The 16,260-nt window shown below is 45.2% G+C and overlaps 1 protein-coding gene across 1 annotated transcript in view; it reads left to right on the forward strand.

Moving 5' to 3' along the window:
• Positions 1-16,260, forward strand: part of patj (PATJ crumbs cell polarity complex component) — a 414,550-nt gene that overhangs the window by 369,062 nt on the left and 29,228 nt on the right. The window contains exons 38-44 of the mRNA XM_034001483.3: positions 833-1,026; positions 2,408-2,555; positions 3,746-3,832; positions 5,682-5,796; positions 6,273-6,310; positions 7,464-7,586; positions 10,425-10,529. Of these exons, the coding sequence (XP_033857374.3) occupies positions 833-1,026; positions 2,408-2,555; positions 3,746-3,832; positions 5,682-5,796; positions 6,273-6,310; positions 7,464-7,586; positions 10,425-10,529 (810 nt within the window). The remainder of the gene's footprint in view (positions 1-832; positions 1,027-2,407; positions 2,556-3,745; positions 3,833-5,681; positions 5,797-6,272; positions 6,311-7,463; positions 7,587-10,424; positions 10,530-16,260) is intronic.

Genomic DNA, 16,260 nt, shown 5'->3' on the forward strand with positions numbered 1-16,260 from the left:
GTTTCAATTACATGACAACACTAATGAAAATAGATGTGTTTAAGGATTCCTGTTATGCGACTATAGAAAGAGGCTTTGCTGAGGGGTCAAAGTAAAGGGATGCGACTGATAGCCATGGAGACATAACCTGCACTTTCTCAAGTCAGACTAAAGAAAGCAAGGGGGGTTTAGGTCGTCCAGGGTGTCCTTGGCTTATCGGCACTAGCGACCCCTGTAGACTGGCTGGGCACCTGCGGGCTTGCCTGTAAGCTGCCCAGAGCTGTGTTGTCCTCAGAGGCTGTAGCTCTGGGTTGGCTGCATGGCGGGCCTGCAGAGTGAAAAGAAGCAGTCAGCTGACGGCACACGCTTGAAAGAACAGCGTTTGTTCGTCTTCGCCGCTCCCAAGTCAGCGCGGGGTTGGTAGCGGTGAGCTGAGCCTAAAATACAATTGGATATTTCAAATTGGGAGTAAAATCAATTGGCGACTACTAAATTTAAAGAAAGAAAAAGTAACCAAATAATAATAATAATAATAATAATAAATAATAAAGGCACCATCTGGCTGTGCTTAGTTGGATTCCCCAGAGATTGTCATATTGGCTGTGACGCGCCTGCAGGTTAAGTAGCGAGAAACAGCCTCACTGTGCTACGGCAGACCCTACTGGCCAGGCATCCTGTCAACTCAAAGCAGGAGCTAGCCGTTGTCCTCCTTGGGCCCCAGGCTCTAACGTTTCTAGGTATAAAGAGGCATAATTGCATAGAAAGAAATGGGGGTCAAATTACTGGGCACACCAGATGTGAAAATGAATGAATGCATGTAGTGTGTGTTAAGTGCTGCACTGTGTCTATGCAGGTGAACGGTGTGGACCTGCGCAGTGTGACTCACGAGGATGCCATCGCAGCGCTGCGGCAGACCCCACAGCAGGTGCAGCTCACGGTGTACCGAGACGAGGCACAGTACAAGGACGAGGAGAACCTGGACGTGTTCCTCCTGGAGCTGCACAAGAAGACAGGCCGGGGGCTGGGCCTCAGTATCGTGGGCAAGCGGTGAGCTCCAACCACAGCAACCACACTGGAATACATTGCTTTGAACAACATGGGCCAGATGCACCACAAATCACTACAGAACTTACTTCATAGTTCTATCTATTGTACCTCATTCCGGATTTCAAAGTTGCCCATTATACATTGCATGCAGGTTCCAGCGCACCTACTTGAAATAAGGAACGGGACTTGAACAGTAAAAAGAGATGTGTAAAATAGGTGAATGTTTTATACCATAAACTAGGTGTTAATTCAACAAACCCAGGTAGGATCAGCTTGTATTTTCAGGGTAAGGTTTAAAACCGACAAACCACACACGTGGCTCTCCCTCGATACTTTAGTTGTTACAACATGGAACAAAACAATATTCCACATGGTTTTGTTTTCTGAAACTGGCTGACTTCTGTAATTAGCTACTTCAAAATGGAACCCTGCCATGAGTAGGGCATGATGGGCATCTGCAATTAGATTAGGATCTCATGTCTAACAACAACAACAAATTGGGCATTATTAATTCATTTTTCTTTTATTATTTTTTAATATGTTATGTGGTAAGGTGACAGCCAGTCAAGGCTGGCTAGCAGCAGAAATAGCACTGACTCATAACTGCAAGTTTAGCGCTCCTGCACACTTTTATTCACACAGACTAAATTAAAACACTGGAACATCCATCATTGCCTGTACCCTCTCCTCATCAATGGGATAGGGTATTCATCATTGCCTGTATCCTCTCCTCATCAATGGGACAGGGTATTCATCATTGCCTGTACCCTCTCCTCAGCAATGGGACAGGGTATTCATCATTGCCTGTACCCTCTCCTCAGCAATGGGACAGGGTATTCATCATTGCCTGTACCCTCTCCTCAGCAATGGGACAGGGTATTCATCATTGCCTGTACCCTCTCCTCAGCAATGGGACAGGGTATTCATCATTGCCTGTACCCTCTCCTCAGCAGTGGGACAGGGTATTCATCATTGCCTGTACCCTCTCCTCAGCAATGGGACAGGGTATTCACATTGCCTGTATGTTCTCTTCAGCAATGGGACTGGGTATTCATCATTGCATGTCTGTTCCCCTCAGCAATGGGACAGGGGTATTCATCATTGCCTGTATGTTCTCCTCAGCAATGGGACAGGATATTCATCATTGCCTGTACCCTCTCCTCAGCAATGGGACAGGGTATTCATCATTGCCTGTATGTTCTCTTCAGCAATGGGACTGGGTATTCATCATTGCCTGTATGTTCTCTTCAGCAATGGGACTGGGTATTCATCATTGCATGTCTGTTCCCCTCAGCAATGGGACGGGGGTATTCATCATTGCCTGTATGTTCTCTTCAGCAATGGGACTGGGTATTCATCATTGCATGTCTGTTCCCCTCAGCAATGGGACGGGGGTATTCATCTCAGACGTGGTGAAGGGAGGTGCTGCTGACCTAGACGGGAGGCTGATGCAGGGAGATCAGATCCTCTCTGTCAATGGGGAGGACATGAGGACTGCTTCTCAGGAGACTGTTGCAGCAATACTGAAGGTACCAACTTCTAACTGCACATTCCACTGTAAACGTGATCTCAACTCAACACTGTGGATTCAGGTCTAGGAAAGAGAACTCAACTCCAGTGAACAAATCTATTGTAATAATATTGAATGCCCCCTTTTTAATTAATTTTTAGTACTAGACATTGCAACTGTTTGTTAATTATCAGTTAGAGTTTGATTTTACAAGGTGTTTTTTCCCTATTTTGGAATGCTTATTTCTTTTAATCTTCATTGCTTGACCGCTTAATTAGGACCTGTACCTATTGTGGGGCTGGGCCACCATTTGCCCAGATCATAGCCTTGACACAATGTGGCATAGACTCCACAGGGTGTTGGAAGATGCCAATCCATTCAGTCTTTAATATTTCACAAATTGTTGCAGGTAGGCAAAAAATCGCAGAAGCGAATGTGTCACTCAAGTTCACCCCAGTCATGCTCAATTGGATTGAGCTCTGGGGATTGTGGTGGCCATGGAAGCTGCGTGAAGTCTCTGTCATGCTCCTCAAACATATTGCACACAATCCTGGCTTGTGAATGAGTGCATTATCGTGTTGAAAGTAGCCATCGCCATCAGTGTACATGTGCATCATTGTTGGGGCTTGATCTGCAACAATGTTTAAGTAAACTACAGCATTTGTTTGGGCTTCCAGAGTAATCAAGGGACCCAGAGAACATGCCCCACACCAGGGCGATGCCAAATCCATTTGGGTGGACAGGTTCAGGCAAAAACAAATGGGCAGGCAGTGGGTATTAAAAAACTGTGAGTGTTCTTAAAATGAAGACAGATGCTGTAGATTGGAACAGAAATGATTTTCCACTGGAGTGATGGCAATTGTATTGTTCATAGTAACCCCTATATCGAAACTAAATAGACGTTTAACCCTAAGTGGGGTATTACTTACCTTAGATCAAGCTACCCATCTGCTTAGCAGCAACACTGATTCGCCCATTCTTTGGACTAGAAGGCATATAAGATTCCAAAATGAGATCCGATAAGAAAAGCAATATGCACTCTGTAGCGTTAAACGCGTTGTGTAGAACCCAATTTGATATTTTTCATTTCGGTGGGTTTAATGAACACAGGGCAAGAACCCTCCTTCTGTCCTGGCGGAGGGATATGTATGATGCTGACATACTTGTTTTTGCTGAAGTTGAATTGTGTTTCGGTTTGTTTTTACCCAGTGTGCAAAGGGCTTGGTCTCGCTGCAGCTGGGCAGACTGAAAGCTGCTTCATGGATTTCTTCAAGACGGACATCTCAAGGGAGTCAGGTCTGTTACCTTCTGTCAGCACGGCACTCCTTAAGGGGATCGTTTATATCCAATACAGGTTCTTAATGTTTCATTATGTATTGTAGTGTCTGCTTGTTTCCATTATTCACTAAATATCCCATTTCCTTTTCAACTACTGGGTCAGCTTCTGTTACCAATACAGGTAAATCATATAACCACTAGAGCTGTACGAAGTGCCTTTTCAAAAGCAGTGGTTGAAAAAAGAACAGCGGTTTAAAGTAATTGTAGCTAACAAAATTATTCTTACCCATTTTGCAAAAGCTACATAGGTGGTTGAGACCTATATAATGAATGTGTGTGTATGGCAGAGAAAATTCATGGCACTATTTAGTGAGCTACAATTCTTATCAGTTCCGACGAACTCCACACATGAACCTCCAATCTCGTTGCTGTCCCAGGAGAAAAGAGCCTGAGTTTCCTGGAAGCAGAAGCTCTTGTGCAGTATAGCATCTGGGTCCCCATCGGGAACAATCTACCTCCCTCCCCACAGACCTACTGTCCCAGAACAACGGCAAGCTACTCCACCACCTCCCTCCCCACAGACCTACTGTCCCAGAGCAGGGGCCCCTCCCCACAGAGACCTACAATCCCAGAACAGTAGCCCCTCTACAAAAACAAAAGATTTAAACAAAACAAAACACCAAACAAAAGGGCACTAGGGCCAAAACAAAACACGAAACACTAAACAAGTATATTCAAATTATAGAAATTGTTCTATTGATTCATACTCACGTCTCTCGTCTCGCCTCTGACACACTTCTCCGTGCAGCCAAAGCTACAAATCTTTTATATTCTGGCCGAGGGGTTAACTAGCTAGTAATTATCTTATTACCCCTCAGCCATACTCTGCACGAGTTTAATAAGGATGGGCAACTGTCAGCTAGTTAAATAATCAGTAGCTGATCAGTCACACATCCTCACAAGGTTTCTAAAATCAACACAAAATAATAACAGATATTGGCTTTCGCCGTCATACATACAAATAAATCATAATATAAATAAATAATAAATAAAGGGGCGGGACACTCCGCCACACTGCCTCAAAGAAAAAATCCACTCACTCATGCTACTCCAAGAAAATGGGAAGAATCCAGCAGGTGGTACCAAGACAATCACATACACCCATTCTCAATATCCCTTCAAGACTACCTTCTGTATCTCAGGGAACTCTATGATACGGGCCTGACAACTTCCTCTATGAAGGTTCACTCCTCAGCCCTATCCAGTATCCTCCCTGGCTGGGAGGGCCACCCTGTGGCAGCACAGCCCATGGTAACAACATTTCTTAAAGGCCTCCTGCACCTGAGACCACCTTGTAGACCAGTAAACTAAACTGAGCAACGTGTGTAACTTCTGTAGCTCCTTCAAACAGGAACTCTTCCATGCTTGAGGCATTATGGGCAACTATGACAGATTCCTGTGTGTTTTTCCTAGGATGAACATCTTCAGTTTTGAGAATTGTATGAATTTTAGAATTTCCCTGTAAACATAAATAGAAGTGGGGCATAAATAAAATTCCTAAAAAAACAAGACCACTAGGATGACACTGTAGGGCTTCATTCTCAAAGCTATTTACAGAAAGGAAAACCCACAATAAAGTTAGCAAACTGGAAACAAATGACTCGAGACTATTCATTTGTGGTCCTATAAAAAGTCATGTCCATTTTAGAATTGTAATTGTTGTTTTTATCCTACTGAAGATCTGAAGTAAAGAGCTTTAAGAATGGAGCCCACGGAGATTGCTTGGGCCTCCTGTCAAGTTGCTGCGGGATATAGGATTGCATTGTTTGATTGCTTGGGGTCTCATTCTCTTGTGTTTTCTTCCCAGCTGAGCCATGTGAGTGCTACCAGTAACACTTCGCAGTGTGGATCAGTCCCCAGCAGCTCTCAGTCCCTCCGTAGTGCACAGCAATCCGCTGCCGATGCTCCAGACAGGAACTCAGGTGCTTCAGCCGTCACCTTAAACACAGTCAGAGATTTAAAGAGCCAGTGTCACAATCAGAGCCTCATGTGTTGGATATACAAAAATGGCCAAAGTTTTGCATCATCCTATAGAATTAACTCATTTTGCTTCATAAATAAGCATGACACCTGCTGAATAATGTTGTGTTAACATGTTAAATTACATACTGCGATCTACTGGAAGTAGCCCTGGCATGCTTCTTTGACCAAATAGTGTAAAAGTTGTCAGGATATTAACAATGAAAAGAAAAATGACAGGTATGTTATTTAAACAGTTGTACAAACACATAGGGACGTGTAACGCTATATTTTTCAGAACCCCACTACTTACTCTTTAAAGACAATACAGTACATGTTTGATAGCTCTGTAAAGGCCACAGGGGTTTTGAGTTTTAAAACATCACCAGGATTTGACGTCTGAAAGGCGTCACTGATCTGTACCTGTTTTCTCCTTTAGGACCTGACACTGGGCTGAGAACGGTGGAGATAACACGGGTAAGAGAAAGGGTGGGATTATCAGAACCTAATTCAATCAAGCATACAGGGATTGTAGAGGCAGGGTTGTGTGTGTTTGTATGGGCAGGGTTGTGTGTATTTGTATGGGCAGGGTTGTGTGTGTTTGTATGGCAGGGTTGTGTGTGTTTGTAGAGGCAGGGTTGTATGTGTTTGTAGAGGCAGGGCTGTGTGTGTTTGTATGGGCAGGGCTGTGTGTGTTTGTATGGGCAGGGTTGTGTGTGTTTGTAGAGGCAGGGTTGCGTGTGTTTGTAGACGCAGTGTTGCGTGTGTTTGTAGAGGCAGGGTTGTGTGTGTTTGTATGGGCAGGGCTGTGTGTTTGTATGGGCAGGGTTGTGTGTGTTTGTATGGGCAGGGCTGTGTGTTTGTATGGGCAGGGTTGTGTGTGTTTGTAGACGCAGGGTTGTGTGTGTTTGTAGAGGCAGGGTTGTGTGTGTTTGTAGAGGCAGGGTTGTGTGTGTTTGTAGAGGCAGGGTTGTGTGTGTTTGTAGAGGCAGGGTTGCGTGTGTTTGTAGAGGCAGGGTTGTGTGTGTTTGTAGGGACAGGGCTGTGTGTTTGTATGGGCAGGGTTGTGTGTTTGTAGACGCAGGGTTGCGTGTGTTTGTAGACGCCGGGTTGCGTGTGTTTGTAGAGGCAGGGCTGCGTGTGTTTGTAGAGGCAGGGCTGCGTGTGTTTGTAGAGGCAGGGCTGCGTGTGTTTGTAGAGGCAGGGCTGTGTGTGTTTGTAGAGGCAGGGCTGTGTGTGTTTGTAGAGGCAGGGCTGTGTGTGTTTGTAGAGGCAGGGTTGTGTGTGTTTGTAGAGGCAGGGTTGTGTGTGTTTGTAGAGGCAGGGTTGCGTGTGTTTGTAGAGGCAGGGTTGCGTGTGTTTGTAGAGGCAGGGTTGCGTGTGTTTGTAGACGCAGGGTTGCGTGTGTTTTTAGAGGCAGGGTTGCGTGTGTTTGTAGAGGCAGGGTTGCGTGTGTTTGTAGAGGCAGGGTTGCGTGTGTTTGTAGAGGCAGGGTTGCGTGTGTTTGTAGAGGCAGGGTTGCGTGTGTTTGTAGAGGCAGGGTTGCGTGTGTTTGAGAGGCAGAGTTGCGTGTGTTTGTAGAGGCAGGGTTGCGTGTGTTTGTAAAGCCTGTTGTTTCCTGGCTCCACAGGGCCCCACAGATGCTCTGGGGATCAGTATCGCGGGTGGGAAGGGCAGTCCACTGGGAGACATTCCCATCTTCATCGCTATGATCCAGGCCAGCGGAGTGGCCGCGCGGACACACAGGCTTAAGGTACAGTGAAGCAGGGAGCTGGCAAAGGGCATGTGTAGCCCTACAAGACTCATGCTTTTATACTCTACACGGTGGAAGACTCACAAATGCAATGCCGTGAAATGCTGTGGATTTAATCCCCTGTGAAAGGGATTTAGGGGAGGCGATCACAAGACATACGTCTGTGTGTCACACTTCACATGATTTCTTGGGCAGGATTTTCAAAAACCAGTGTTATTGCATCAAACTCGTGGTATAGTAACGAGAGCTTTAGTAGCAAGTGATTTTCAGATAAAATGTGTTAATTAAATCAATCTGTTAATGCTTTGAAATTGAGTTGATGAGGTCGTTAATTAATGCATTTTACGTTAAAAAGCTTAATTGTCACAGGTCACTTACATCACTTCCTGTCTCCACGACTAAATAAGTGGAAATCATTAATCAAAGTGCATGTTAACGAGATCAAGAAAAATGAATGTAAGTTTAATTCACTGTACAGGGAGACGGCTCTCCTACCACCGAGCAGCAGCCAAATGGAAATAAAAAATAATGGGAATATCTATTTTGTGTAGAATTTGTAAACTTTATTTAAAATTCTGCATTTTGTTATGCAGAGTGTACATTTATGTAGAACATGTCACATATAAAATGCTGATTTACAATTATCTGGTGTGTGGGTAAAAATCGGGCGCCACGGATTAAAAAAAATAAAATGAAATTAAACCCCACTTATCATTTACAACCTTTTGAAAATCCTGTCCCTTATATCTGCAGAACCGCTTATCCACTTGTCATTTTATCATACGTTATTGACAGTATCATATTCTGGGACTATATGGGGGCTTCTGCCCGTACATCGTACACTCACATGTTTGCTTATATCTGGAGAATCGCTTCTCATATTGTGATGAAACATTTCATTGTTTCTTCTTCTATATTTATCTATACATACTGTTTATGTGACCCTATGTCACAGTCATCTACCTTACATCAGATCACCTTACTGATCAGCTGTGGTGAATGTACAGCTGTGACGCGGGCTGATTGTTACTGATAGCACACTGATCATGTTGAATGTGCAGCTGTGACGAGGGCTGCTTGTTACTGATAGCACACTGATCATGTTGAATGTGCAGCTGTGACGAGGGCTGCTTGTTACTGATTATTATTATTATTATTATTTATTTCTTAGCAGACGCCCTTATCCAGGGCGACTTACAATTGTTACAAGAGATCACATTATACATTATTTCACATTATACAGATATCACATTATTTTACATACAATTACCCATTTTTACAGTTGGGTTTTTACTGGAGCAATCTGGGTAAAGTACCTTGCTCAAGGGTACAGCAGCAGTGTCCCCCACTGGGGATTGAACCCACAACCCTCCGATCAAGAGTCCAGAGCCCTAACCACTACTCCACACTGCTGCCCACTGCTGCCCACTGATAGCACACTGATCATGTTGAATGTGCAGCTGTGACGAGGGCTGCTTGTTACTGATAGCACACTGCTCGTGTTGAATGTGCAGCTGTGACGAGGGCTGCTTGTTACTGATAGCACACTGCTCGTGTTGAATGTGCAGGGGTGGTAGTGAAGGGGGTTGATTTGAGAATCCTTTATGCAGAGAAATTATTGCAATTATCATTTTGAAGTTTTTCTTTTCATTTGGATTTGTTTTTTTACACCTAGCCTCATACACTTGCAAAGATTCTTTTTACCCCTGCTTGTGAGGCACTGTTGCTTTCCAGGAGTTGTCAGGTTGTGTGATATTTGTTTTTGCATAGACCCATGTAGACTGTGTGTCAGTTATTTTTCTCTCCAGTCACATAGCAGGAGGAGAAACAATGTTGAAGCCAGGAAATAAGGTCAAAACAACAGTGAGGACAGATTAAGAAAAAATAATGAATGTACCCTGGTGTCTCAGCATACCAGAGTCCCACTCAGACACCTTCCTTACTAAATATGGTGGTATTCTTGAGCAGCTGACCATGCATAGGGTTTTAATGACTGTGAGACACGATCTGACCATGCAAAGGGTTTTAATGACTGTGAGGCACAATCTGACCATGCAAAGGGTTTTAATGACTGTGAGGCACGATCTGACCATGCAAAGGGTTTTAATGACTGTGAGACACGATCTGACCATGCAAAGGGTTTTAATGACTGTGAGACACGATCTGACCATGCAAAGGGTTTTAATGACTGTGAGGCATGATAATCTTCATTTTCTGCAAAAGTGACTGCTAAGAATGATACCACACTGCAGAGGAGATGGTTAGGTATTCAGGGATGCCAAGATATTTAGTAAGGGGTCAAACAGTGCAAAAACGATCTCACCCCCAGGCTTTCTGTTTCGTGGCTGGTAACATTATAATTTTGTCAATAATAAAATGCATGTTAATGGTGCATAATAATACCAAACAAGCATGTTTCATCGCTGTTGGACAAGCTGTTCTCTGTGAAAATAAAAATGCAACATCCAATTAGATAGAAAGAGACGGACTCCATATACCTACTAGAATAATAATATAATGTGCTGAAGGCTTCTAGTCTAAACGTATGTCAAAGTGTTTTACTAAGGGTCTTTAGTATTACTACCATTGACTTTTATACATGTATGTTAATGATGTAAACCTAAGTAAGATTTTTTTCATTCTCCCCTATGGGTTTATTAATTGTTTATTTTTTTTTAATTCTGCTGCATCCATTTTGATAAAGTGTTTTAAAGTTCTGCCTTTAAACTGCTGTGCACATGCAGACAGGTCGATGCTGATGTGCAGGCAGCATGATGGCAGGGTTGCACCCCCTCTCTCTGACCCCCAGGTTAATGAGCCCTCTCTCCTGCCCTGCAGGTGGGTGACCGGATCGTCAGTTTAAACGGGCAGTCTCTGGACGGCCTGACACACAGGGAGATGGTTAATCTGCTGAAGAATGCCTTCGGAAGCATCACACTGCAGGTAGGCAGATAAGCAGAGAGCCACCTGCACCATGCCAGATAACCGCTCTCCAAGTGCTATTTTAGGTTTTGTATTCTTCCTTAAAAGGGTTTTCTGGTAATTTATCTTAAAACTACTAATAGTTCATGAACAATATCATCTAGCAACTTCTTATTTTCAGTTGTATAAAAACTTCTGAGGCTAAGTCTGGCACCCTTTGACTTGTGACCTAAGATAAATTTGGTACACAGCTGTGTTCTATGATTCTCCTAGTCAAGCAGGTAGGATATCGTACAAGAAAAATCAACCCTTTCCTGACACTTCTTTTTATAAAACTGCCAACACCACAGTGTCAAATCCTCATATTTTAGAAACCATTTGAAGTAGTGACTTCAGATTTGAATGCGTTCTTTGCACACAGCAGTGTGGAGTAGTGGTTAGGGCTCTGGACTCTTGACCGGAGGGTCGTTGGTTCAATCCCAGGTGGGGGACACGGCTGCTGTACCCTTGAGCAAGGTACTTTACCTAGATTGCTCCTGTAAAAACCCAACTGTATAAATGGGTAATTGTATGTAAAAATAATGTGATAACTTGTATCAATTGTAAGTCGCCCTGGATAAGGGCGTCTGCTAAGAAATAAATAATAATAATAATAATAATAATAATAATGATATTAAAACCTTCCACTCCTGCTCTTAAATTTTAATCATTTTAGAAAATATTCTATCTGGTTTAGCATGCAGCAATAATATGTCTTCAATTGGATGTATGCTATTAGTGTGTTGGCTATATTGTGGTCATTTTGGGGACTTGTCTTATTTGAAAGAACTGAAAGAGTTCCTTTACTGTATTGAATTGTGACTGACTGTGCTGCGTCAAAGGATAACAGTGCGCCATTTTGAGAGATGTCCTGCAGTGTGTTGATACCAAGCTGTTTCTATTTTGTGGACAAAATATCTTTGTTCTCTAGTTTTAAATAATCATTGTCTAATCCTAACATTTCTTAAACATTATACCAGGCATTTAGTGTAGGTAAAGTAATTGTTTTTTATTGTAGATGTTTAAACAATTTTTAAGGGGGACCAGTTAGGAGATGTGAATAGTGAGATTTTTTTTTGTTTTCCAAATGGTTTCATTTGGGTACATCCGGCATTAACATTTTTGAAAATCCAGAATTGCACTAAATATAGCCTTGCAGCCAAATAATATTTCTCAAGAACAGGCAAGGCTAGCCCTCCTAGTTTAGAGAGTGAGAGTCTCCTTTTCTTTATTGTGGGCTGGGAACCTTCCATAGAAAATGTGATCCCACCTTCAGGACTACATTGTTCAAACTTAGTAAAATACAAGGACTAAGGTATCTCCCATTAATAACCTTTCCCCATATTTTGACACTATACTGTCATGATTCTGAGAGTTCAGATTTCATACATACTCTTTTTATTTGCTCTGCACACACTCTTAAACTCAGGGGAGACGTTTAGGAGGACAGAGATGTTATTAACTCCTAGTGGTTCATGTTCGTGTGCTGGACCCGCAATATATCCAGATTACTTTTAACAATCAAGAAATTCACACAGACTTATGTATTTTAAGTTTTATGAATCAGAGTATGATCAGTACTCATTCAGTTTCTTAACTGCTAAATATTGGATTGAGTAGTTATAGTCTACATCAAATCCCCAGCTGACAGACTATCTGGGCAGTCCAGTGTCTTAACAGATATCAACGGTAACACTTCAATACATTTTATATGTATTTGCAAGGCCCGCGGGCAGGCCAAGAACACATCGCCAAAAGCACCCACTGCTATATCTCAGCATATTCAACAGAATACTCTCGTAGTTCTAAAACATTCCTTATAGCAATGCATTCAATACATGTGAGATAAAAATAATTGAATAAATGCTTGCCCTTCAATACAAAGAAGTGCAGCGTAAATAAAAGAACAGAACTGTCTTCAAGAAGCAGATGAAACTGAGTTCAATCAGCTTAAATGTGTAAGACTGCAGAAAATTGACCACTTTACCCTGCCAGGTATGACTGTGGTACTTCATTGTGATTACATAGAAGTTTTATAGGTTTTTCTCCTCACTGGAAGACATGAGAAGCCTCAATTAATTAATCTGTCATATATGTGTTATATATGAGAGATGTTTTTAATATGTGACATCATCTCTAATTGATTATATTTTGCTAAATCAAAAGTATGTGTTTCTCTTAACCTCATATTATGTTTCAGTGTTTTTAATGAGTCAGTTTTTACTCCATATACTAATGTCTAACAGAGTATTTGACAAAAGATTGCCTCATAATAGTCAGGTCAATTAGTTTCATTAAGTTTTTAAGTGGTAATAATAGTCTTGTATTTACCAGGCTCTGACCTTTATCTGACTTTGAGAGTGGCTTACACAAGCAAATTTCCACAGTCCCCTGTTTTTTCTCCAAGGCTAATGTCCGTGATTAATGTGAAACATCATTGTAAGCACTTTTTCAGATATATGGCTGTGGCAATGTGCCCCGCCCCTGTGTGCATATTATGTGTTGTATGTGTTGCGTGTGTGTGTAAATGTTGGTGTATAGTCATTGGTACACGGGATATAAACAGGTCTGTGTTTCACGTGTATTTAAAAATGTAGATTTGTATTTAGGCACGAGGAGGGCACAAATCACTTCACGTGCTGGGTAAATGTAATATGTGAGCACGGGGCTGCACAGAATTAATTCACGTGCTGGGATTCAAGTGAATAATTAATTAGTAATTGAATCCCAGCACAACAGTATATACAGACACATTTTCATTCACTCAGGGTTGGGTGTTCGAGAGTGGAGAACGGGTGAGAGAGAAGGAGAAATAAGTTTAAATATCAATTGCTATTACGTGCTGGTAGGACCAGCACGATACTTGTTTATTTAAAACTCACCGTGTTTGTTTGTGTGTCTGTCCGTGCACTGTATAGTCCGTTTTGTTTGTCTCTTTATTTTGGCGTGAAGTGCCGTGTCCTGTTTTGTGTTCAAACCTTTTATTTTCTGTGCTGTTTATTAAATGCTGAGCGAAACCATTCGCTCAGCTCCACCAAACCACACCTCTCTGTCTGTTTATTTCCTGCTTCTGGTCTGACGCCACCCACTCCGGCCGTCTTTGTGACACGTGGTGTCCTGCGTGGGATCTACAGCGCCTCCAGGACTCAGGCCAGAGCAGGAACCGCATATTTGGATTAAAAAAAAAAATAAATGGCAGAAGACGCCATCAAACTGCGGGACTGGATCCTGGAAAATGCTGGGATGGAGGCCCAGTCTATGCCAGTAGCCATCCGGTTCCTGCGGTTGATGGACAGAGAGCGATGGGAGGCGTATGCAAGGGAACACACCCTAAGCACCTGGGAGGAAGGTGTGGAGATGGTCCTCAGCTACCTGGAGGCAGTTATAAGTGGAACAGCAGCCCAGGTAGCAGGTCCACCAGCAGAGGAAGAATGCCTGCTGTCCCCGTCTCCACCAGCAGAGGAAGAATGCCTGCTGGTTTTGCCTCCACAGCCCAAGCGGGAGGAGCCAGAGCGTCCACAGCCCAAGCGGGAGGAGCCAGAGCGTCCACAGCCCAAGCGGGAGGAGCCAGAGCATCCACAGCCCAAGCGGGAGGAGCCCGAACGTCCTACGCCTGAGTGGGAGGAGCCCGAACGTCCTACGCCTGAGTGGGAGGAGCCCGAACGTCCTACGCCTGAGTGGGAGGAGCCCGAACGTCCTACGCCTGAGTGGGAGGAGCCCGAACGTCCTACGCCTGAGTGGGAGGAGCCCGAACGTCCTACGCCTGAGTGGGAGGAGCCCGAACGTCCTACGCCTGAGTGGGAGGAGCCCGAACGTCCTACGCCTGAGTGGGGGGAGCCCGAACGTCCTACGCCTGTGTGGGGGGAGCCCGAGCGTCCACAGCCCAAGAGGGGGGAGTCGGTGCGTCCACAGCCCAAAAGGGAGGAGTCGGTGCGTCCACAGCCCAAAAGGGAGGAGTCGGTGCGTCCACAGCCCAAAAGGGAGGAGTCGGTGCGTCCACAGCCCAAAAGGGAGGAGTCGGTGCGTCCACAGCCCAAAAGGGAGGAGTCGGTGCGTCCACAGCCCAAAAGGGAGGAGTCGGTGCGTCCACAGCCCAAAAGGGAGGAGTCGGTGCGTCCACAGCCCAAAAGGGAGGAGTCGGTGCGTCCACAGCCCGAAGAGAGGGAAGTCTGGGCTTCCACAGCCCTAGAACCCAAGCTGCCAGCAGAGGGAGAATGCCTGCTGGTTCCACCTCCACCAGCAGAGGGAGAATGCCTGCTGGTTTCCCCATCACAACCAGCAGAGTAAGAATGCCTGCTGGTTTCCCCTTCAAAGGCGGAGCCGCACCAGTTCTCTGCAAGAGAGGCAGAGCAGCACCAGTCCCCTGAAAAAGGGGGAGACTACACGCTGCTCCCCACCTCCAACGGCAGGAGACTACACGCTGCTCCCACCTTCACTGGCAGGAGCAGAGCAGCCAGAGCTGCCTCTGCCTCCGCCACCTCCACCGGCAGGAGCAGAGCAGCAGGAGCTGCCTCTGCCTCCGCCACCATCAGGGGGAGAGGAGCAGGAGCTGCCTCTCCCTTCACCAGAAGGACCAGGACGTGAAGCTGGTGGCCCTCAGCAGCCCTTGCATAGGCTGCTGAGGGAAGCATGGGGAAGAACCGCCCGGCCGCAGAGGCCGAGAAGAGGGCCAACACCCGCACCCCAGCTTGTCCTGACTCCCTGCCTCGCTTCGCCCAAGGATGCCGGGCTCGCTTCGCCCAAGGATGCTGGTCTCGCTTCGCCCAAGGATGCCTGTCTGGCATCGCCTGGGGCTGCCAGTTGCTCCGCATCGCAGCAGGAAGTACTATGGCCGGAACCCCACCAAGGGGAGCTGCCGGCCACGAAGAACGTGGGGGAGGTCAGGAGGCCTGCTCCCACTGCAGCAGTTTCGCTGCCAGAGATCGTGGGGGAGGTCAGGAGACCTGCTCCCACTGCAGCAGTTTCGCTGCCGGAGATCGTGGGGGAGGTCCGGAGACCTGCTCCCACTGCAGCAGTTTCGCTGCCGGAGATCGGGGGAGAGGTCAGGAGACCAGCATCCCCCGCAGCAATTTCGCTGCAGGCGTAGACCAGCAGGCTGTCAGCCGTGCCACTACCGGCAGGGGTGCTGACAGCATGGCCAGCCATGGGCCCACTGAAGCCTCCCTTCCCAGCCCGAGACTTTGTCCTGGACTGCTGGATTTTTAAGGGGGGAGGTGGCCGTTGAGGCCATGTGTGCTTTGCACAGGGGGGGGTATATGTGGCAATGTGCCCCGCCCCTGTGTGCATATTATGTGTTGTATGTGTTGCGTGTGTGTGTAAATGTTGGTGTATAGTCATTGGTACACGGGATATAAACGGGTCTGTGTTTCACGTGTATTTAAAAATGTAGATTTGTATTTAGGCACGAGGAGGGCACAAATCACTTCACGTGCTGGGTAAATGTAATATGTGAGCACGGGGTTGCACAGAATTAATTCACGTGCTGGGATTCAAGTGAATAATTAATTAGTAATTGAATCCCAGCACAACAGTATATACAGACACATTTTCATTCACTCAGGGTTGGGTGTTTGAGAGTGGAGAACGGGTGAGAGAGAAGGAGAAATAAGTTTAAATATCAATTGCTATTACGTGCTGGTAGGACCAGCACGATACTTGTTTATTTAAAACTCACCGTGTTTGTTTGTGTGTCTGTCCGTGCACTGTCTGTTTA

The sequence above is a fragment of the Acipenser ruthenus genome, chromosome 10 (assembly GCF_902713425.1).
Source record: "Acipenser ruthenus chromosome 10, fAciRut3.2 maternal haplotype, whole genome shotgun sequence".
Lineage (NCBI taxonomy): Eukaryota > Metazoa > Chordata > Actinopteri > Acipenseriformes > Acipenseridae > Acipenser > Acipenser ruthenus.